This window comes from Notolabrus celidotus, chromosome 5 (genome assembly GCF_009762535.1).
Source record: "Notolabrus celidotus isolate fNotCel1 chromosome 5, fNotCel1.pri, whole genome shotgun sequence".
NCBI classification, from domain to species: Eukaryota; Metazoa; Chordata; class Actinopteri; order Labriformes; family Labridae; genus Notolabrus; species Notolabrus celidotus.
In genome coordinates this window covers 17,051,422-17,074,281 of record NC_048276.1, presented here as the reverse complement: position 1 = coordinate 17,074,281, position 22,860 = coordinate 17,051,422, and the positions used below count along the sequence as shown (strand labels likewise).

Genomic DNA, 22,860 nt, shown 5'->3' with positions numbered 1-22,860 from the left:
GGAGGCCAGTGAGGTAGAAAGGGGCCTGGTGGTAAAGGGCTTTGTGGGTGGGGAGGAGGATTTTAAACTGTATGCAGTAGGGGACGGGGAGCACTTCTATATAAGCTGTTTTTTGGCTTCACATCTTACAATGGATGGAAATATAGCCACATTATCCAGAGTCTGTGCACCTCAACACTTCACCAATCAACCCACCAATTAAATAATTTTTGATATTTTTTTAACTGAAGATGTCTAAAAATAGAAAAAGTGTTTATTTATGCAGTAATTGAGAAAAAAAGGCAGACCATTTATCTATTTTTCAATGTATTTCCACCTGCTTCCTCTTCACAATGACTGTACTTAAGCACCAGAGAGGTGTCTATTTATTGCTATTATTCACAAATCTATGTTTAATTAAGCTGCACCTGTTTAGCCCATATGTGAGCCATGGGACCATGCATCACTCCTTCTTTGCTCATGCTTCCCTCATGCTGAAGTGCTGTAATCGAGAAGCAGGCTAGGCTTGAGTTGAATAGCAGGTGAAGGAAAAAAAAAGAGACAACATTAGCCATTTGGAGTCATGCATAATGTTGATACACACCTCTCATGCTTTCAAAGATCACTCATTCAAATATTATCACACTTCAATAAAGGGATGTCTTTTTCATCTCATGTTGCAACTTTTTTTGAAAACTGCCCGAGTCTCTTGAATTGGATTTTACCTTGGGAAAGAAACATAAATTCTAAGTGACATCAGCTGTTTGAACAATCTTTCCCCTCCACTTCTCCTATTCCCAATGAAAGTAACCCCTCTACACACTCCGACATACACACACTTAAAGATGGAGGGTAAAGTTCAGATAACTATAAGTAACTCAATGAAATCCCCCAGACAGATGTTTGCCATCTGGAGCTGCCTCTCTGCATCACATTAGCCTGTAGAATGACGAGCACCCAGGAGTTCATCATCTCTTCATTATATTTTAACCACTTTGTCCTCTCATCAAATCAGAGCACCGGCGCTGTTACAACTGTGCTATGTGCACTGCTGAACGGATGAAAGATCAATGCACATTAGAACAATGGCAAGCTGAGCACGGACACAGTTTTAAAGACCATAATATTAAGATGAATCAAATTTACTCAATTTACCCTCAATATTTATGTTAATTCAGAGCCATTTTAATCAATAGATTTCTGTGTAGAATTAGAATATATATAGTATAATAATTGTACGTTTGGTGGCAGTGGTGGGATGTCACTGACACTGGTGAGTCAGAAGAAGCCAGGACGCCACAACACTGGGAGCACACAGAAATGCAGAGTGAATAAAGCCAGGCACACTAGTATGATCCAGGGGTGCTCCTAACTGATCAGAGGTCCAGGGGGGGACTGGGGGGCTGGTGGATACAGTTGTGTCCCAAGGTAGGCTTTGATCAGCTGTGTTCCCTCATTCATAGGTAGATGTAACTCCAAGAAAGAGACGCCTACAAGCAGGACAGCGAAGAAGTGTCCCTATACAGCTTAAGTATCTGGAGTATGGAGAACAATGACCCAGAAAGGAAGGGTACATTTTCGGCATCTCCAGAGTCTGGCAGACATCCACCGCCTGACAGCGACACTCCTTACCCAGTGGGGCCAGCAATCTGGGGCAGAGCCACAATTCCATAATTAGAAGAAGGAGATGACACTGAACGATATTTGACAAGATTTGAGTGCCTCACCACTGTCTACAGAGTACCTAGGGCAGAGTGGGCAGTGCAGCTGATTCCATATCTGACTGGTTAGGTCAGAAGTACCCATATTGCAATGGACACAAATGAATCCTTGGACTATGACAAGGTCAAAGACGCTATTCTAGCAAAGTATGAGATAAATGAAGAAACGTATCATTAAAGTTATGTGAGCCAGATATTCTTTCAAGGTTGACTCCTCTGGAGCTCTACAATCGAAGGAGAAATGGTTGAAACCGTAGAATAAGTAGGAGAGGCGCAAATTCTTGAGCAGTTTCTAAGCATACTGTCACCTTAAGTTAGAGTGTTGGTCATTTAACATAATCCAGAGAGGGATCGGAGAGCTGCTCAACTGGTGGAGGCTTTCATGGCCAAATAGAGGGGGCCGAAAGTCTTCTGGTATGACAAAACCCACCGAATGAACACTCCCAAGGGTAAGTCTGTGGAGTTTGACAGGGTTGATCACAATTTTACTGATAAGAGTAAAGGTGTGAGATCCCCAGAGAGTACAGCAGGCAAAAAGAAAAGGCCCCCCCAGTTTTTATTATTGACAAACACTGTACAGAAAATTATCCAAAATAACCTTAAATGTACTGTATGCTCCAAAAATAAACCTTATCTATTAATACTAAACATGAATAATATTAATAGTACTCCTTCACACGTAAAGAAAATAATCTCACACAATGTAATTGTGTCTAACATCAAAGATACAAACTATAATGTTTTCAGCAGCTATTTTCAGACATATTTTTGTATTGTTGTTGTAAAAAATGTAACCTTAAAGTTACACGTTAAGTTTTGATGAAGTCCACAGCAGCGTCCAATCAGTGAGTGATATTCGTATCAGAGACCTGTCATTTAAGACTTCTATGAAGGCTGCTCTCATGTATCCGCATGAGGCTCCCCTGACTCCCTTCATCTCTCCTCATTCTTCTGTCCTCAATCCACAATCCTTTGGGATGCTCCTCGGCATAGCAGGAGCGAAGCTACTTCTGGTTTGACCGAGGAAATGTTATTTTAGAGCTTTGGGATGCAAGGGCAAGTGTATTCAAATGTCATGTTGTGTTCAAAACCGATTAAAATTCAGAACTGTTATGACTGTTCTTTCTCCCATGAGGACACCACAGCGGATACAAGCTCTGCTTCTGCTCCACGTCTGGACATCTGCCACAACCCAACATGTGCTACACCTTGTGCGCAAGGTGCGAGGGCTCGCTCAATGCTGCTGATTTTTATTTCAGTGGGGTTTCTTACTTTGTGGTTTCCCTTACTCCCAATGGTTTATTCCAGTCTAGGCAGACCCAACGCATGTAAAAGAGTAGACATTCAATTCTTCCTGTTGAGTCTCAGTTTGTTTGATTTGGTATATTCCTTAAGACTTTTTTTGTTTGATTTTTGGGGGTATTTGACATATTTTGATTAATAAAACCATCACCTTACTTAGATATGACCTCTGAGCCATTTCTTCAGACTACACATTTTTGCTCAAACCAGTGCCTATAACAAAGACACCAAAATCCCTGTTTTGGTAGAATTACAAATTGTAATTGTACACCCACTGCATTCATCTTAATCATTTTCTTTAATAGTATGAAAAGCAGATCTAATTCAACACATAATCCCAGGAATGCACCTGAGACGGACTCCCCTTTTTGTTTTCCACTTATCTGTCATACCCTGCTCATTTAATGTGATAAAATATATTGAATCCAAAGTATGTTACATCAAGTGAAATTTGAAAGAGGCAGTAAAAGTCATGATTTAAAACCTGTTCAGGTCTGGGGGAAAGTGCAGTCTTTCTAGTTTCGGCATGACTCAGCAGTTTCACACCTGACAAGTTTATTTTTCCCGTTGTGTTATGTAAGAGAACTCCCCTCACTAAATAATTTCTTCTCTGCTACTCTGCACCGCTACTGGACATTCCTCTTTTACCTGCATGCTCCATATTAAAACTGTTGTGCTGTGACAGATGGAAGAATTAATCTGATGAAGCAAAAAAGGCGCTGCATGATGAATTATTGTATCTAACACTGCTTGACACATGAATGATAGATACTGTGCTGCTGAGATTTAGCATTTAGCATGTAAAGCTAATATAATGTTGAGAAAGGGTAATTTTTCATTACTTTTATTGAAAGTTGACCTTAATAGTTAATTCGGAAATATATTTATTGTTTGCTGCAATTTACTGTCATACTATATACCCATATATATTTATTATATTGCTTATTCTGTCATTACCAACCATAATCACACCATGTGAACCTGTCACTACTGAAACATTTTTGATACTGCCTGTAATTACTGCTATTTAATCCATTTATAACATTCGGATTTATCTAAATTGTAACATTGTGTATTTCTAAATTGTATTCTATCTTTATTATCTATCTTTATTTTTACTTATTTTATTTTACTAATTGAGACTTATGTCTGGGTTGCTGTAACAACTGAATTCCCCCACCGGGTATCATTAAAGTAATATCAATAATATCAATTAATATTTATATAATATATTTAGTGTTTATGTGGTTTTGGTAACTGATTTTTTCAGATACAGAAATACTAAAACTAACAACCAAGATTTACATTTTTGGAAAGATAAAGCTTCAGACAAAAAGATAATATAATAACCATGATAACTGAACAAAAATTAAAACAGTTATTCAGGGCCTCATTCTCACAATAGACCTTTTGATAATATATGAATTAAACACAGTTTAGGTATTCAAGATGAACATTGATGCCAATGTAAACTAATAAATATACGTATATTAGTAAAAGTTTTAGAAAATGCCATCTTGTGTAACTTTTGTATTTTTTTCTTTGTCACTGAGTTGTTCTAAATGCTTATTTGAAATTTAACTAGATTCAATACTTAAAAAGTTGGTAGCTCAGAGTAGAAGTCTTGTTATCTCACAAACATGTGTCCTCATAATGTGCAAGCTGTAATCTTTACAGTGAGGAAACTGTTCACATTACAGTGCTGAGAAACATATGTTCATGCTGTGTTAAAAAATCAAAAGTGTGACTGTTTTAATTCAGCAAAAGTATGCAAACATAGACCAACTTTCAACTTCCCCCTCAGGGTATGATTAGACATGTGATGAAGACTGCATCTGTGTGTCTAATTTGCCTGCTCAGACCAAAGTAACTATCAGACCTTCTTTGCCTACCCTTTTTTTCTTTCTAGAGAACTGATGGCATACTCCATTCTTAAGTTGTGATGCTCTTTGACCAACAGGTGGCAGCAAAGCACAATATTTCCTGATACTGTAAGCAGCTTGGGTTGTCATTGCAGGCTCATTTTGCCCCAGACTAAATGCAGCATGAGCAAGAATAAACTTAGTAAAATATATATATTAATAATATATAAAAGCATGTGGGCTGTGTCCGTGGCAGCTTACTACATTACTTAACATCTCCCAGCTATGAATAACTTGTTCCCTGCAACATTGACTTTTATCAAAAAATAATAATCTGTATGTAAATAACTCATCGCTAAAAAAAAAATGGTGTAGAGAATTAACATGAAGAATCAACAACATAGAGGGGGCACGAGATAAAAATAAATCTAGAAGACGGTTACATAAAAGTGTGTAGTGAGGTGATGTAAAAAATTAAAAGCAAAGACACACTGTCAGCTCCAATCTACTGCTTTTATGGCAGAAGAAGAAGAGAAAGACAAGTAGGAGTGTGGGAGGAAAAGAATATTTTGGTAGAACGGTTAACAAACACAGAGAAATGCTGGACATATAGAGGTGCAGTTTGGACAAGAACCTACACAGGCAATAGATCTGAGGCTGTATCTGCAGTGGGGGATGACGTGACTTGCTGCAAGGTTATGCACTTAGAGGACACATGTGACTTTTGATAGAGAAGGACAGGTGCAGCATGGGGCATGGGGCATGTTTTCACATCCATTGCTACATTTTTTAGTGGTTCAAATGAAAAAGATGTGTTAAAACATGAACGTGGCTGTAATAGAACAAGCACGTGTGCCCAAATTCTGTCAATTCTTGCCTTGACTTGTTTTTTTTAAGTTGGACTGCTTTGCCTTGGTTGAACAGCAGAGGCTGAGTGGGCTACAAATACAATACATATGGGCTGTCACTAAATTCTAAACTAAGTTTCATCCTTATTCAAAAAATACATCAAAAGAAAATAAATACTACAGTATGAGCAATTATGGCTCAGTACTTACCTCCTTGACCTTCACATATTTCTTTTTAGAGAGAAAAATTTTGCCAAAGATTAGTTAATGTGGCTAAAAAGAGAAGTAGCCTTTAGCTTATTCTGCCAAATGCCAAATAAAGTCCTAGCATTTCATTAAAGGCAGATTTTGTTCTTTTTGAAGTGGGGTTGTAAGAGGTAGCCTACTTGTCAATAGTAAGTGTATTGACAACGGGGAATGCTGGTCAGAAAGGGTCTAGAGAACCAGATGGGAAGCTAGGCTAATTTTAACTGACTCCAACCAAAGCACTTTTCTACTATACTTACAACTCTCCTCGGAAAATTGTCAGCAGTTTACTTTGTCTTCAAAAGCATATTCATTTGGACATATGTGGTTCATCGCCTACAGCGCACTGAACGACTAATCCAGAGCTTCTCCTCTCTCTCTTTTGAGTCTCATTCTTTCTCTGTTAACTTAATAAAGGGTTTCTCTTATGTCCACATTATCCAAACAGCTGATGAGTGAGCTTCAGGCAGAAGAACGCATATGTGCCATGTCTGAGGAAAATTCAGAAAGAAATGGACTTTTTGACAACAAAGTAAAGCGTTTAAAAATATCCACTGGGAAAGGCGCATTGGTCAGTCTGTCTAGTAAGTCTGGTCAACTGTTTGTTATGCAGCATCCTGGCAGCATCATTTAACCCTCCTCTTATGTTCGTTTCTCTGGAACAGCAATAATGTTCCTGGGTCAATTTGACCCGAGGCAAATTTAATTACCCAAAAGTGTCAGAACCCCAAAAAATCCCAATACACATTATTTTCATCTAATCTTTAACTCCATTACTAACCATGTAAATCCATGCAATTATGCTGCATTTAGCTGGTTTGGAAGGCATATTTGCCTAAAATAGACTTTAAAAATGGTCAATTTGACCCGCAACATAACAGGAGGGTTAAAGTAAGTAAGCTAATGCTAGCTAAGATGCTATTATGTGCCTCTTGACATAGTTTTTACTGAGTAAAGCTTTTCATTTGTTCTCTCTCAAGTAACATTATGGTGAATCCAATTCATGAAATGCCTAAATTTAGACTATATCCTAGGAATGTGTTCACACAGTGTTATAGGGATATTAATCTTAGCGCTAATTGCTCGATACGCCTGGCTGCCAAAATGTATTACTATTTGTTAGCTAATGTGTGTTTGTGTGTGTATGATTACTAGCCTTACATTGCAGAGGCTGGTATTAAACATGTAGTTTTCTTATTCAAGCTCAACTTGTGATCCTTAACACTTCAATATCCCCACTTTATATATACTGATCTGCCATAAGGAGCAGGTTCTTCCCATAGACTGTATGAAATATGGACGTATAATTTGTGATGTCACCCATCTGTTTCTGAAGAGCTGTTTTGAGACCAACCGTCTACAGCAGTGCAATTGTGATGTAAAGAGGCGGGCTTTGAGCCTCCTAGCCAACAGCTACAGTGTTCCCGCCTGTCAATCAAGTCAGCTGTGCCTCTCATTGGAAGACTCGTAATCTCAATATCTTCAAAATTGCCGCGTTAGAAAAAAATTCACCCCTTGTACAGTGTGTGCCGATCGAGAAATGAGCTATCCAGACTACACTTGTCTTTTGTACCAGGCTGTAAACATGTTTACTTCTGCTGTGAAGATCGTCTTTTCTGAATTGGTGTGTATGTGGTTTCCGGTACTTCTGGAGCCAGCCTCCTTGATGAACTGCAGTTTATAATACTTCCATATTGGACTCGTATTTTTAGACCAGAGGTTTCCGCTTGGTTTTTCCACTTCTCTCACCATCCATACAAAAGTAAAGAAAAACTTTTTACGGCACAATGACGTTTTAAAAGTTGTGGACCAAATTATGGGATATGTAAGGGTTGGAGATGAGGGACTTACTTTCTCTTATACCTGACATGGTTGCGTGAGTGAAACTGAACATGCATGTGTGTGCAAATTTTCATGTCTTCTTCCATGCATACGATAGCATACATGTCCTCTGCACAATCAACAGAGCAGAAATGATACTCCTGGGACGTGATAATAAGTTAATTGAGCAGAAAAAGGTTCAAACTGGAACAGAACTGCATCCACACAGAAGAAACAAAGATGTAGTGCCATATGGTATGAACCAACTAGATCAGCTGTTTCTATTTCTACACATTTTCATGCTTCAAAACGATCTTGTATGGTAAATGGTACATTCTGTTGCTTTAAATCAACTATATGAGAGGCCAAATACATTAATACTGTAAAGAATAGCTTCTAAATGAAAGTCTCTTTATGGTTCAGAAAACAAAAATACTGAACATTTAAAAAAAAAAAAATCCTAATGTGAGTGCACAATGCACAACTTTGAATTAGTAGTAGGCAGGCACACTGATTGACAGTAAATTCATCATGATTTGTACTTAAAGACCAAATTAGAAGCTGCAATGCTGTTGAGTATTTTGAAATGTCTTAAGTTTAAAAATGCATAAGTTGTCTTTGATTGGCCGTTAATGTGTAACCCCTCTTATAAATTTGTATATAATTTGTAAAAACCTACTTATTGAGCTTTTCTCATTTATAACACATCTATTTGTCTTTTCAGTTCAAACCTTACAATAACAATTACCAGCCTTTCTTACACCCGGCTGTGTTAAATACTTGATTCTGATTGGTCAAAACCCTTGACAACGGTTATTAATTCAAAATAGAAAGAGTGACGGCAGGGATAACCAGATCATACATGTTACATCACATCAATCCAGCACATTTCTAAAGTTTACTATTTCACCTCTGTCTGTTGAAAAACAGCCAGAGGTGAAAAATGTGGCAAAAATGCATGTTTCCCATGGAATTGATAGACAATATGTTTTTTTTTTAATTCTCAATTTGTCTCGAGGGCACAAAACTACCAGTCAAGCAACCAACTACAAGCTTTGGCTGGATAAATTAAAACAACTACATAAGAGCTACAAGAAAGAGGACCTTTTCTGGTGCTTCTGTAATTTACCTCACATATTTCATTACACGTTTATAAGAAAGGTTAGTTTAAATGTATTCTATACACTTCTATTTTAATTGTGTTTTCTTTGCACTAAATTGTTTTGTGATACTTTTACTGTGCTCTCTCATTCAAATGTAGTATCTCTGGAAAGACCTGAAAATAGCTGTGTACCGAGACTCTCCATCCAACCTCATTGAGCTTGAGAGGATGTGCAAAGAAGAATGGGAGAAACTCCCCAAATCCAGGTGTGCCAAGCTTGTAGAATCATACCTGAGAAGACTGGAGGCTCTAACCCCTTCCAAAGGTGCGTCAACAAAGTATTGAGTAAATGGTGTGAATACGAACAGTATGCAATATTGGAGTGTTTTATTTTTAACTAATGTGTGAAAATTTCTACAATACATTTTTCACTTTGTCATTATGGGGTATTATGTGTAGAATGTTGAGGGGAAAAATGAATTTAATCCATTTTGGAATATGGCTGGAGAAAAAGTGTAGGGGTATGAATTTCCGTACCATTTGTATATTAAATCCAGTGTTGTTGAGTTACATTAGAGAGCTATCCATATTTTCTCAGAGACCAGCAATGAAAGAATTTATTGCTCACATTTAAGTCAATCTATAAGTTAGTATACATCATAAGAGGCACTTAATTGTGACATTCAATTGTAGAACTGCATGAAGACACAGCCCCTGTGCGGCTCAATGCACAAACATCTTAACCTGAAGTAACCAAAGGTCAGTGCTTCTGCCACAATCACAAAGGCACATAAGGACATCAGGGGTGAAGCAGTAAACTTTCAGAGAGACACGACATCAGCGGACTAGATATTCAATAGATTTCACTCTCCATTTCAACTTATCATCTTGTCAGCTTGCTGAGGGCAAGATAATTGACATCTACAAAAGTGGCTGCATCCAAAAGAGAGTCAAAAACAAAACAACCCCCCCCATCCAGGGCTATTGAAAAAGTAATTTCAAAGCTTTTAAGCTCTGTCTCATGCTCTTAAACCGTCAAAACAAAAGCCAAAAAGTGCAAGCATGATGAACAATATACAGATGCTGTAGAAGTGCTGCCTTTACCCACAGGACGATGTCTGAATGTTTTGCTCCACATATTTCACTTTGATACATTATTTCCAAGCAGCTGGAGATTATCTCCTAACTGTAAAAGCTACACTCAGGATTGTTCACATATTTCTTTGTTATTTTATAAAAGGATGAATAATCCACAGTCTATCAGATATGTGGCTGCATTGCATGACCTAGATTGTCCACCCATGCAGCCAAAGTGTAAGTAGGCTGTATTATTCCTGGAATAGCACAGTAGCTGAGAAAGCCACTACACTAGGGTTTGTCCGACAGCAGGCTTTATTAAATTGCATGAAAGTATTTTATTTTCACCTTAAAGAAGCCAAATGATAAGGCAAAAGTGTTTTTTGAGAGTTTGGTCAGTTGATCTGTACACAGGTTAAACAAATGATGTTTCTCTCATTGATATAAATTTTTTTTTTAAACTGTAGAGAATGCTTGTATTAGGATCCAAGTTAAAAAGCCTCTGGCTTTGAAGCTTCTTCTTACTAAATAGCTTGTTAAATCCGAACTGATGAATAGTTCTACTGGTTTTCAAAATTTTTAAGCAGCAAACTTTGAGAAGAAGAAAGTTTACACCTGTAATTCCATAGTTTTGTGACTTTTTTTTTACATTGTTTCTTGCTGTGATTGTGCTCTTTTGTATTTTATGAACTTTACTTCATCACCCTTAAAAAGTCGATTCCTGGTACTGAATTGTGTCAGCTTCAGAATCAGTGTACCCTGATGTTCTGTGGAAAAGAAAACCCCTAAAAGAAAACTCATGCCCGACAATGACAAAGAGTTCAATTTGGGTATTTCCTGCAGCTGTACAAATATTTAAATTTTTATTACTTGTGTGTGTGGATTTAGAATTCAGCTTCTATCACACCACAGGTCCTTCTGCGAGTAAAGGAGCAGACAAGTGCATTATTTCTGATCTTTGACTCACTTGGGGCTGCATTCTGACTTGGTGACTCAGCATTTTGGCTTTTGCTTTTAAAGTGGAAAGTAAATCTTTACTGAAGGATCAGAGAGGCCAGTGGCTTTTAACACACAGATGAACACTAAAACAAGTTAAGAGAGTGTGACGCATCGAAAATGTTAGACACTTTAACAAGTCTATTGCAAGTTAAAAGTGTCTGTATTGAAATCAATAAAAAGTAATCTATTCATTTATCTTCCGGAGACCCAGAAGAACAAAAGTTTTGATATTATTTTTTTCTAGATAACATAAGTATTGGGGTTGAAACAGATTTTTAAAAATCAATAATGTTGTTAATTTAATTTGTATCATCTGTCCCTTGTAGCAGACATCAGGTCTTGATAAGTCACAGAATGTAATCATATCATTTCATGGATTTGTGTATTTCTGTTAAGATTTCATGTCATTTCATGAACATTAAAACACTTATATAGTGGGAACACATCAGAACATTAAAATATCATTTTAAAATGCATACTCAACCCTTGAAAGTCACCTAAATCAATGTTTGTACTGATTTGATGTTTCAGTGTGTGCGCGCGTGTGCATGTATGTGCATGTGTGTGTGTGCATGTGTGAGTGTGTGTGTATGTAAAATCCTCTCAGCCTCACTCAGCCCACTTCCTGGAGTACGGAAATTGGTTAAACACAGATGTATTTAGTCCTGCTGTCCACTACAAAGGACACTGAATAAAAGTTGTTTTTTGAAAGGGTTAAAATTACTGTACATTTGTGAAATCTTACTAAATTGAGGTAAAGACTCTTACATTGAAGAATAAATTTGATTATTTGCAAGAGAAACATGATATCTGCAAAACAAAAATGATCCTTCACCTCCTTTGGTGCCCTAAAATGTGGAAGTTGAGATTGCAGCCATTTTGAAAAGAAAGTTATTCTGCTACATCACTAGAAGGCCCAGGATGTCCTCTTCACAGGACAGTGGGGGTTTTACAGACTGCATATATGGTGCTTAACTTAGATGGCTAAATTGCATGTCCTCCATAGAGGACAAAAATCAATTGCCGGGTCTCAGGAGTTATGAGAAATACACTCAATAAAAAAATTTAAAATGTGTGCATGCTTACATTTTTTGTAGTGTTTCAGTTTACATTAATTCATGTATTATTCATTTTTTTTTTAGCAAAAACTGAAATATGAATTTGTTATGTTGAAACTGCAATGGATTTGCTCTGTGATCTACAGACCTGGTCTTCATATCATAGCACATAGGATCGATTGCTTCTCTCTTCTCGCACTTGAGATCATTTTCCTAATTAACGCGTCCGGAGTATGTGAGCGTCCTTTCGTCACTCGTGCCTAATTTCCTCCACTTTGAAGGTATGTTGTCGTTTTTGAGCTGTAAAACTTTCCTTCAGCAATTTTCCAACAAGCCAAGTGTCTCAGGAGAGTGTTTATATAACATTCTGAGTAAGTTTGAGGGAAGTTAAACGGGGAACTGTAATGTTTGTGTCGAGTTTGACTCCCTGCTGAGTCAGAGAGGGAACCCTGTGGAGTACAAACATTTTGTATCGACCGATAATTCAAACTTAGACATTGTGTTCTATTTTGTGCAGTTTCTTTGAACAGTATGCGTCTTTAAACTGTTCTAGTCTCTGGACAGTTTTTTTGTAAGCATGTAAAGTTTATACACTGTGCTTCAAAATACAAGAAGGTAAATGCTGCATTTGTTGTTGTTGAAAAGAAAGAGAATACACTTACTAGCTTACTTTGTGTGCTTTTTAAATGATTGTTTTTGAAGAATGATTTAACTTATGTTGCTACTACTTTGATTGAATGATATAATATATATAATATCATATTTATTTAATATCATGTTTTTTCTCCATGTTTAGGGGCATTACAAGAGCATCACAGCTGTTGCCTAAGGCGGGGGTACAGATGACGCCTACAGATCCTCATCATTGAGCTCTTATCTAGAGTGTACAAGAAATCCAAGAGAAACCTAATCAGTTGCAAGTGAAAGGTACCTCCATAAGCAAACCCACACACCTTCTGTTTATTACTATGCAAAGAAATGAGCATTACCACTATCACATCCATGGCTTTATGCAACTGAGTAAAGATTTGACAACTGTCAGTTTCCACAACTGATAGTGAATAAGGGGAGACAGTGGTGGTATGACATTCCAAATCAAAATCAGGTAAAGCAATAATTTTGATATTGCACAACTTATATTTTGAAGTGAGTCGTGATCATTAATAGTTTTGATTTGCAATCAGAGTTGGTCAATCAACTTTGTTTCACTCCATAAAATGAAAGCACATGCAATGTGTTAACTCTAAAGAGCTTAGAGACGGTGTTCAGCCTACCCTTCTTTTTCAACTTTGTTGTCCCTGCAATTAACTTATATTGTGGACCTATAAAAAGTCTAACCAAATTGGTAATGTTATATTGTTCCATTACTTTGACTTAAAAAACCTCAAACTATAAAATAAAAAGTTTATAATAGTAAACTTCAACTGTGCACTACAAACTTATGAAGGTATTTCAAACAATGCTGGCCTCTGTGTTTAAATGGCCCATATGTACAAGAGCCACTACGCTCCATCCCTCTCTGGTGGATGGTTAAATATAGCTGCCACTGGTGCAGCACTAGTTGAATTACGTACCATCCCAGTGTCCCCAATACAACCTATTTTATTCCTAATATATGCTCCTGAGCAACAGGATCAAGACTTTCTTCCTTTCTAGATCAAACTGTATAACATTTGAGCACTTCCGTATCCCTGTACTATTGTTACTGTTGAACTGATGTTCCTATATTGTGAGCTGAAACTCATGTTGAACAGCAAAAGACTTTATAAGTATTTATATATACTTTATATTATTTCATTTGTATTTATATCTTATTTTATTTCTTCTTTCTATTAATATTTTGACTTTTTCATACTGTGTCTAAGAGCATTCTGTAACAACTGAATTTCACCCCGGGATAGATAAAGTATTTCTGATTCTGATAACATGGTGAAAGGCTGATGACTTGTAGACTCTGGCTTCTGTGGGAACAAAACCTTGACCTTGACTAAATGGCACTGTCAGTATCACAGTATATCAAAGCGCAGCAATGGCATAACTATGAAATCAAGTTGGAAGGACACTTATATATTGTTTGAATGGTTCAAGTTGAGACTCCTCAAGTGGAGATGTTTCAAAGAAGTTGAATTTGCTGGAAAAGCGGTTGGTTATACTTTTAAAATCCTTTTCTGAATGTAAATTGTGGATGAAAAACTTGAACAAAACGTGTTGCATCTGATCTAACGCATCTAAAGAAAGCAACATTTGTAAATACACTTTAAAGTAAAAGGTGTAAGAGCATGCAAATTAAAAAAAAATCCCAAATACCTTTTGTTAGTGTCCCTGAGACCAGTCTCCGCAGGGACTGGATTAGTTTGACTACCCCCTGCCTGCAGCGGCTGGTACAGCCAGCCATCCTGAGGTAGAGGCAGGGCTTCACAGAAGAAAAGCTGCGTCCTCCCAAATATTTCAAAAGAAAGAGGAAAGCTTTGCTGGAGTCACTACAGTGTCCTCCCAGGCAATATTAGTAAAGATGAAGGCCTCAGTAGTTTTTGTGATATGACATCTGAGGGGGGGACCTCGTGGAGAAAAGCTTTCAGCGTGGCTTAAAAACAAAACTGTGTATTTTCTTTGCCACAGTGACACATGAGTACCTGTTAACTCAACCAGGTGCCTTTCAATCAGTCAGTCAGAAACTGATGCTCAAACACTCACAGACACAATTACATAGACAGATATGGATAGTGGTGAAGTTCAGAGGCAGCTATCAATACTGTACAAGATCCTCCAAAAAGCCAGATGGGCAGAAATATTTAACAGCGGAAAAAAGATCAAACTTAAAAAAAAAGAAAGCACTCTTGAGTTCCTCGGATCAAATATGAGGCAAAAGATGAATTATTGAAGGAAATCCAAAAGTGAGTGGCTGTTTGCCCTTAAAGTTCTGCACATCTGAAAAAAATCTTCAGCTCCCCTCACATCCTCTCTCTGTTTAATCCCTCTTTTCTCCTCCTTTTCTTCTGCGTCCTGTCTTCTGCCCTGTGGTCCTATGAGGAAGCAGCTGTGGCTCTTTGTCCTCCTGAATGTGTGAGGTTTTCCTCCGAGCTGCAGTGGGAGCCCTGCGGCTGTGGTCTGTGGAGGAGCTGTGCTCTGGTGCTCTCAGCAGATCTGTGCTGCAGAGAGTGCCGGCAGCCACCACCGTACCCGCCCCCCTGCCACCCCCCCTCCCCTCTCTGTGCTCCCTCCTCCTGTCTTGTATTTATGTGCTTCTTCACTCTCAGTCCGGCTAATACTTTGTCTTCTACCTGTTTTTAGTTGCAGTTACAGTTGCATGATCCCATATTAAGTGAAAAGGGAGGTGTAAAAAAGGGGGGTAGTTGAGGTGTAAAGCAACAGCCAAAACCCCTGTGGCTAATTAATTTAACATGCTTTTATTCCAACATCTTTCTCTCATCTCTTTTTAGAAAATGGACAACCATTCATAGCATTTTACTGAGAAATGGCACCACATTATCACGTTCTTTGACACATCCTACGGTGTACTTAAACACATCATCAGTGCTGTAATCTGCTTATTTGCAAAAGGTCACATCACAGCTTATAGTGTTACATCAGTCATGCAACTTAATCAAATCTGTTTATCTGCTTTATGATTTAGACATTAAAGGTGCTGCTGTGCTTGCTATAAAAAAATGTGTACTAAAATATCACATCTTGGAAGAAAAATGCCCTACAAACCCTCTTTCAATGACCTGAAGGATTTGCCAACATTAAAAATTAATTGTACTGCGCCATAGTTGCTGTATTAAATGTTAAAGACAGGTTTGCTTGGAATTATGTGACATCTTACAATGTTCCTAGAAATGCCAGCCACACTATCGATTCAAAACTTTCTTTGCAGGAACTTTAGTTACCAAGAATGCTTTCTTTTCTGTCTACTCATGCATATGTTATGTTGTAGTAATTTACATAAGCGCTATTATTGTAGGGCAATTCACAACAGTTAAATTCTTGTTTTTCAGATTAAAACAAACAGCAAAAAACTTGAGAAGGGGTTAGAGAGTGTTTGTAATCACAAAAGATGTGATTCTTTCTCAGTATGTAGCGACATCTACTAACCCTCCTGTTTAGTTCGTTTCTCTGGAACAGCAATAATGTTCCTGGGTCAGTTTGACCCGGGGCATATTCTATTATCTAAAAGTGCCAGAACCCCAAAACATTGGTGTTCTTTAATTCTCACTGATCATGGTTCAATGAGGATAACTCGCTCGTTTTTCATTAAAATTAATGTTAAATCTTTTTTTTTTTTTGTACATTGGAAAGCCCTAAATATAAATACAATAGTTTTGCATGACATAGATTTTTGTTTATTTTATTTCAATTTTTTCTTTTTTTTTATGAAGTAATGTTGATAAATTAACATGACACCTCTTCTGTGCCATGCTGCCCAGATTTGTATGCTGCATTTAGATGGTTTGGAAGACATATATTGCCTAAAATAGACTTTTTAAAAAGGGTCAATTTGACCCGCAATGTAACAGGAGAGTTAAGGAAACTGCTGTGAATTTTATTTGAGCATATATTTATATGTATTTGCTCTAGAGTGTTAAGAATGCTAGCAAAAAACAATCTAAAAATTGCAGCTGAAAATACAATATTGAATAGAAATGGTTATCTGTAATTCTTAATGCTAATTCTTAGTAGTCTCATTATTAGGTACCCATCAGATCTAAGAAGGTGTCATTGTTGAAAGGAACCAAAAACTCTGTGCCAAGTCTTTCTATGTACTGTGCAAGCAATTGTCCTTAAACCCACAGTGTACTCTATCACAAAATGACTCTGAGACAGGTTATGTAAGCCTGCAGTTTACTTGTGGAGACGGAGCCTTTTTGTTTCTCACTCCACTGAACTGGGGAAATGCTCCATCAGGGCATGACGCAGTGCCTCCTCTGTCTATTTTCCTCTCCTCACCCTCTGTCTTGTCTATATTTAATGCTTATAGATTTTATTTATCCCCTCACAGACACAGTTGCAGTTTAGGCAGTCTCTGTATTGCAGCATCTCCATCCTTTAGGTGAGGTGTACAAGCAAAAACATCAAACAAACAAACAAACAAACAACATAAAGAAAAAAAAGGGCCGTAGCTTTCGTGACTTGAGGTGGTTGTTCTCACAATCCTGTTTGGATCCCTGGAGAGGAGCAGTTTACCCGCAGAGTGGTGAAGTAAAAATAGAAGCATGGTGCTAACCATAGTGTCCTTTTAGAGTATCTGTATGTCCAGGATATCTAATTACACATGAGAAAAACAGTGGTAACCTATTTCATCTAGTTTACTTTTGTTTTACTTTACTCCTTTATTTGTTAATAACTCACCAGTTTAAGAATCAGACTGTAAACACACATTAGATTTGTTGCTCTGATATCACCTCCTTCCCAAACAAATTCCAACACCTAGACTAGGTTTTTTACTTTCCTCTCATCTTCACTTTCTCAGTATTTTTACCTTCCCAGTTTTTCGTCCAGTTATGTAAACCCAATCACGTAAGTTTAAAAGGCACATAACACCTTGTGCCACCTTTTGACCTATTTCATGCAGGACGTCACAAACCACAAAAGTGAGGGAACTTCGGTTTCATCTTAAAGACTATTATTTTGTAAGCCAGTGAAATGCTTTTAGATTCTAAGCTTTTATATGAATATTTAGAAGTAAATGATAAATCTATGAACATCAATATGCATCTAATATGTTGTATAAAATGCAAGTAATGTTAAATTACCTCAAAAATGTGCTGAAGTACAGCACTTGGGTAAATGTGATTAATTTCCACACAGTTGCAGCTAGCTGGTATTCTCATTCACCCGTGTATCCACCCACTCAGTGTGAACAAATCTGCCCCCCGAAGAGCATGAGCATGCACATGCAAAGAAGTGTCAGCACGGATGAACTGGATAATTAAAAAGTGTTTAATATCAGCAGCTCTCCTGGGCACTTCTCTTTTTCCTGCTGTCGGGTCATCTTCTACAAGCTTGGCCTAAGTCAATACAAACAATTTCATTTTGCACATTTTACCACGATAAACTACAAAAAATAATCACTGAGCTAATGTGTCATCCACAAGAGACTTTCATAGCCTTAAAACATGTTCCCTGATTTGAACTTGCATTAAACCTTTCCTGCCTCCATGACAAACAGTGTGATATTTCTCATGAAATTACACTTAACAGTTCTTTAGAGTGGTGATAAAGTATCTGAAATTAATATCACTAGAAAAGCCAAAGGGAGGAGAAGAGGAAGAAACAAGAATTTTCAGTCACATGAAACGAATCGGTGTCCATGGTGATAAAAAGATATTAATAAATAAGCTACAAAAATATTTCACCTGTTTGAGGAAAATATTGTTACCATAGTGAAGCCAATTCATAGAGCAGAACAGAGAGAAGAGGGAGTTGTAAAGGGATGGAAACATAAGCTTCACAGTTTTAATGGTATTGACCTGGTTTACTCTGAAAGTCAGGCAGTGTTCATGTTTTCATTCATTTACATAATCATGCTGATTGAAACCTCCATTTTTTCATCCCTACAGGGTTTGCTGTTTAGTTCTGTCAGTTTAAAAGCTGCTGCCGGGTGCAGGCAGCCTCTGAACCCTATAGCAGCACTGCCATGCCTCCTACACTCAGATGTTAAGTCTAGCGAGCCCCCGCACTGAGCATGCTCAGACAAACCTGCTGCTGGATCTCAAGACAGGAGTTTAGCAGTCATCTGCACAGGGAAGGATGAAATGTGACAAGAACAGTGGGAGGCCATAGAGCTGAGAAATCTGGCAGTGTGAGGCAGCCAAAAGCTGCTTTAACAGAAACTCACACCTACACGCTAAAACACATACAGGACCGTAAAATGTGTGCAGTGGAGCAAACACTGCTGTAACACAAAAGCTTTTCACAAAGTTTCAGAAAATTTTCATAACGGTTCATTCATTGGATTAGGTTTTATGTTCAAAAACTGCTCCAGTTTTCATGTTTATGTACTATGTGAATACACTTTTATATAAGATCACCAGCAGTAATTCATTTCATGTGACTGAAGTCGTCAAATTAAATTTTGTGAAGTAGAGTTGAAATGAAATTCACGTGTGATACTCTCTACGCTGTTTCAAATTAAGTGAAGGGGAAGGCTACAAGAACTCCACATTTCAGACGATTAAATCCAAAGTCATCCCAGCAGCTCTGTCAGGCTGTACTCAGGCACTGTAAGCTCTGAGAAAAATTCTAGTTAACACTCCTGTTATGTTTGTTTCTTGCATTTTTAATTGTCCAAAAGTGTCAGACCCCAAAAAACATTGTTTACATCTCATTATTAACTCCATTACTAACCATTTCAATCAATATTTAGTGCAGTGGTCTTCTTTACCCCCTCACAGATCATGATCCAATGAGGATAATTCACTTGTTTTTCATAAAAAGAATTCATGCTTAAACCTTTTTAATGTACATTAGAAAGACCTACATATAAATACAAGAGTTTTACATGACATAGATATTTGTTTATTTTAAAAAGTTTTAAATTATTTTTTATAAAGTGAAGCCCAGATAATTCTGCCTTATTTAGCTAGTTTGAAGGGCATATGTTGCCTAAATAGGCAACAACCTTTGAATACCACTAGCCTTTCATCCACTTTGACATTAGGGCCTAGGTTATGGATTAGTAGAAGTTGCTCTACCCACAATCCCCCCCCCAAAAATAATATTTGTCCCCTTCTGACCCTTTTTAGCCTCCACTTTGACTGCCGGTTCAAATTGACCCAAACAGTATATATGTAATACAAACATTCAGGGGGGGTTGCAAATACGTGAAATGAACCATTTTTATTTTATGTTGATAACACTAATTAAGCCAAGCAGAAGAAGTTTCATACCGAAAAAATACCTTCTTAACACTTTTTAAAAAAAATGTTGAATTCTAAAATGGGTCAATTTGACCCACAACATAACAGGAGGGTTAAAGCATGCTTCCATGCTCATAATGCCAATGCTGATAAGTTGCTCTGATTACCATATTTAAATCAGAGTTTAGCATGTTAACACCTAATGTTTTTTTGATTAGTTCCAAACAAAAAGTAGGGGGATTAGGAAAACTGTATTGGTTTTGAAGGCATACTATAATTTATACTATTCATAGCCTACATGTTTGATGCAGGCCAGGATGAAAGTCAGGGTAACACCAAAGCTGTTACAGTTCATCTTGAAAGGACCATACATTTTTTAACTCACAGATAAGCCGACTGCAAACATTTCTAAAAATAACCGTTCAGAGCAGCAAGCAACACACATGGAACATTTCACTTTGCGGGACATTTTTGTGAGGCTTCAGTGTTTCCTGCAGAATGACGTACCTGTGGGGGTGGCAACACTGGCTGGGCTGGGCGAGTTGTTGGCCATTCAATTATTAAAATATAAAGTCACATTTACATAATGTAATGTAATCTAAACATGTACCATAAAATTATGTTTAAATTCTTTTTTTTATCAAATTACTTTCACTTGTGTTCACAAACTCATTTTCTCCCTTTACTCCCTTATAGGGATGCACGATCCCACTTTTAAGGTCCCGATACAGATATCGATACCTGGGCTTTGGTATCTGCCGATACTGATACTAGCCGATCCGATCCTGGTATTGATTTAACATTCTCTATTCCTTAATGCGAGGATAGAATCATGTTTTGGCGAATTCAGGGGGGGTTCCAAGTGCTAAACCAGAGGGTGGAATCCCTTTATGTCAAGGATCCAGAACAATTAAATCCAATAACCTGTCCATTTTTTCACACTTTGAATCTATTAATAGGAGGTTTCTTCCTTCTGTGCAGTAGGCTACAGCTGACGTAAACTTCTTCCTTTGGGCTTCCATTATATTTTTCAGCGCCACTGCCATCCATTGAAACATTAGCGTTGCACATGTTGCAAGTTTCCGGTGGAGTTGTTGGCAAAGAAGCATGCACCTAAACTGCAGAGCCTCTGTAGTTATCCTCCATCATGCTCTGCCTGGCAAAAATGCACAGACCGGCCGGCGCTGATGACGCAGGAGACGCACATGGCTGTTGTAAACACACATCGGCCCCTTGTCACCGATCTCCGATCTAGCTTTTTGAGTCCGATCTAGCCGATATCCGATACCAGGATTGGATCCGTGCATCCCTACTCCCTTTATAGTTCTTTTTTTCACATGTGTGAGTCACCACACGGTATGTACACAAGGGGAACAGAGTGAGGGGAGATAATCGACCGTCTAACAGATCGGGGATGGAAATCTTATAAGGTAGAAAAAGAAAAATGTGAAAATACACTTTGGCGGCCTGCCTAGTTGTCATCTATGTGTGGGAAACACTTGGCTTCAAAATCAGTTTAGCCAGGTTCCTCTACAACACCACACAACAAGCTCTGTCTCAGCTAGTGCTGAAGAAGGTTCATAAAATGAGGAAAAGCTTAATGCATATAAAGAGACCAAGTGTTGCTTGTACATCCCACTGTGTTACAGCAGAGCTGAAGCAATGAACACAATACATCCCACTTGTTTGAAGAGAAACAAGAGTGTCTGCAGATTGAAAATGAGTATAAAAATGCTGCTGCAATTTAATGTAGAAGTTGAATTTAACGGTTGTTTCATTTGCTTATATTTGTTCTGGCCTACTGTCAAACCTCCAACAAATTTCACTGCACCCAGTGCAGCCTGCGGAAAAGTATTGTTTAATTATCCATGGCAACTGCTGTCCTGTTCATTCAGGTCCACAGGGAACAATTAGGATGTGCGATTTCACAAACAGCAGCCAGCACTCCAATCAAAAACAATGCCAGAATCTAAAGCATTACAAAGCAGGCTCAAACGGTTGTAGAGAAACAAAAATGAATCCTCTTTTTTACGCTCTGCACCTCACCACCCACTTCACCTCCTACTCAGTTGCATAATGGATGAGGTTATTCAAACATGTATCCAATTCTTAAGGCAATACTCCAAGTAAATGGATCAATAAATGAAGAAATGGCAAATAGATGGACAAAAATGATGCAAAGAGCTGCTGTCTGAATTGACTGAGTGACCTAAATCAGTTCATGTTTTCTGAATTTGTATTCAAAGCTGGCCTTTGTCTGGCACTGGAAAATCATTTGCAACATTCCAATATCCAGGGATTAGGGCAAGTTAGTTTTGGTGATCCAAGTGTGGAGGCTGGTTAACAATGTAGCAACAATCCAAAATCTGCAGCAATTAGTTGCACAACTGTTAAAACAGAGGTATGAGAAGGGTTATTTTTAATCATGGCATCAGGTGGGACACACTGAATAACTCAGCACCTGACACCTGATCTGCAGGTGATCAGATTGAGACAATTTGCACATACTCAGGGGGTACGGAGCAAGGGGAGATACACGGAAGAAAATGGTCAGTCAATATAATTGCGTGGCCCAGGTATGGTCTATGTGTAGGAACCACTGTATTGTGGCAGCAGTGGATGATGTGCTCGTATGCGTAGTGTGGCTGCTGGCACACCAGTTGTGGAGGGTTGGGTATCTCTGAAGTGATTGACATGTTGATGGGCCAAAAACGCAAAATAAAATTATTGTACGCAAGTTCCAAATCTCAAGTCAGAGCCAAGCTTGGAGTCCTCGAGTGGCTGATCCTGGTCAAGACCTAAGTCCTGTTTGTGTGTAACTCAAGTCCAATTCTCAGCTAATATCCAACTATCCTTGAGTCGTGAGGTCATTTCCTGATTACATTTATACAATATTTTGTGGGTTCATGTCTCTTTTTTTCTGCTCTGCCTGATCTTTGCACCAAGGCGAGTCCTCTACATCTTTACCCTGCACCCTAATCTAAAC

General features: G+C 38.0%; 2 protein-coding genes across 11 annotated transcripts in view; one reads left to right on the top strand and one right to left on the bottom strand.

Moving 5' to 3' along the window:
• kcnip1b (Kv channel interacting protein 1 b) overlaps nucleotides 1-15,163 on the bottom strand; it is a 31,464-nt gene extending 16,301 nt beyond the window's left edge. Inside the window, exon 1 of the mRNA XM_034682919.1 lies at nucleotides 14,323-15,163. Within this exon, the coding sequence (XP_034538810.1) occupies nucleotides 14,323-14,410 (88 nt within the window). The 5' untranslated portion in view covers nucleotides 14,411-15,163. The remainder of the gene's footprint in view (nucleotides 1-14,322) is intronic.
• LOC117812252 (protocadherin-1-like) overlaps nucleotides 12,186-22,860 on the top strand; it is a 451,145-nt gene continuing 440,470 nt past the window's right edge. For 9 of the 10 annotated variants that reach the window (XR_004631169.1, XR_004631171.1, XR_004631172.1 and 6 more), the window contains exons 1-2: nucleotides 12,186-12,296; nucleotides 12,812-12,942. The gene's annotated coding sequence lies outside the window, so the exon portion shown is untranslated. Of the gene's footprint in view, nucleotides 12,297-12,811; nucleotides 12,943-18,575; nucleotides 19,115-22,860 lie in introns of those variants that run through there. The other variant, XR_004631175.1, reaches the window with a different exon arrangement.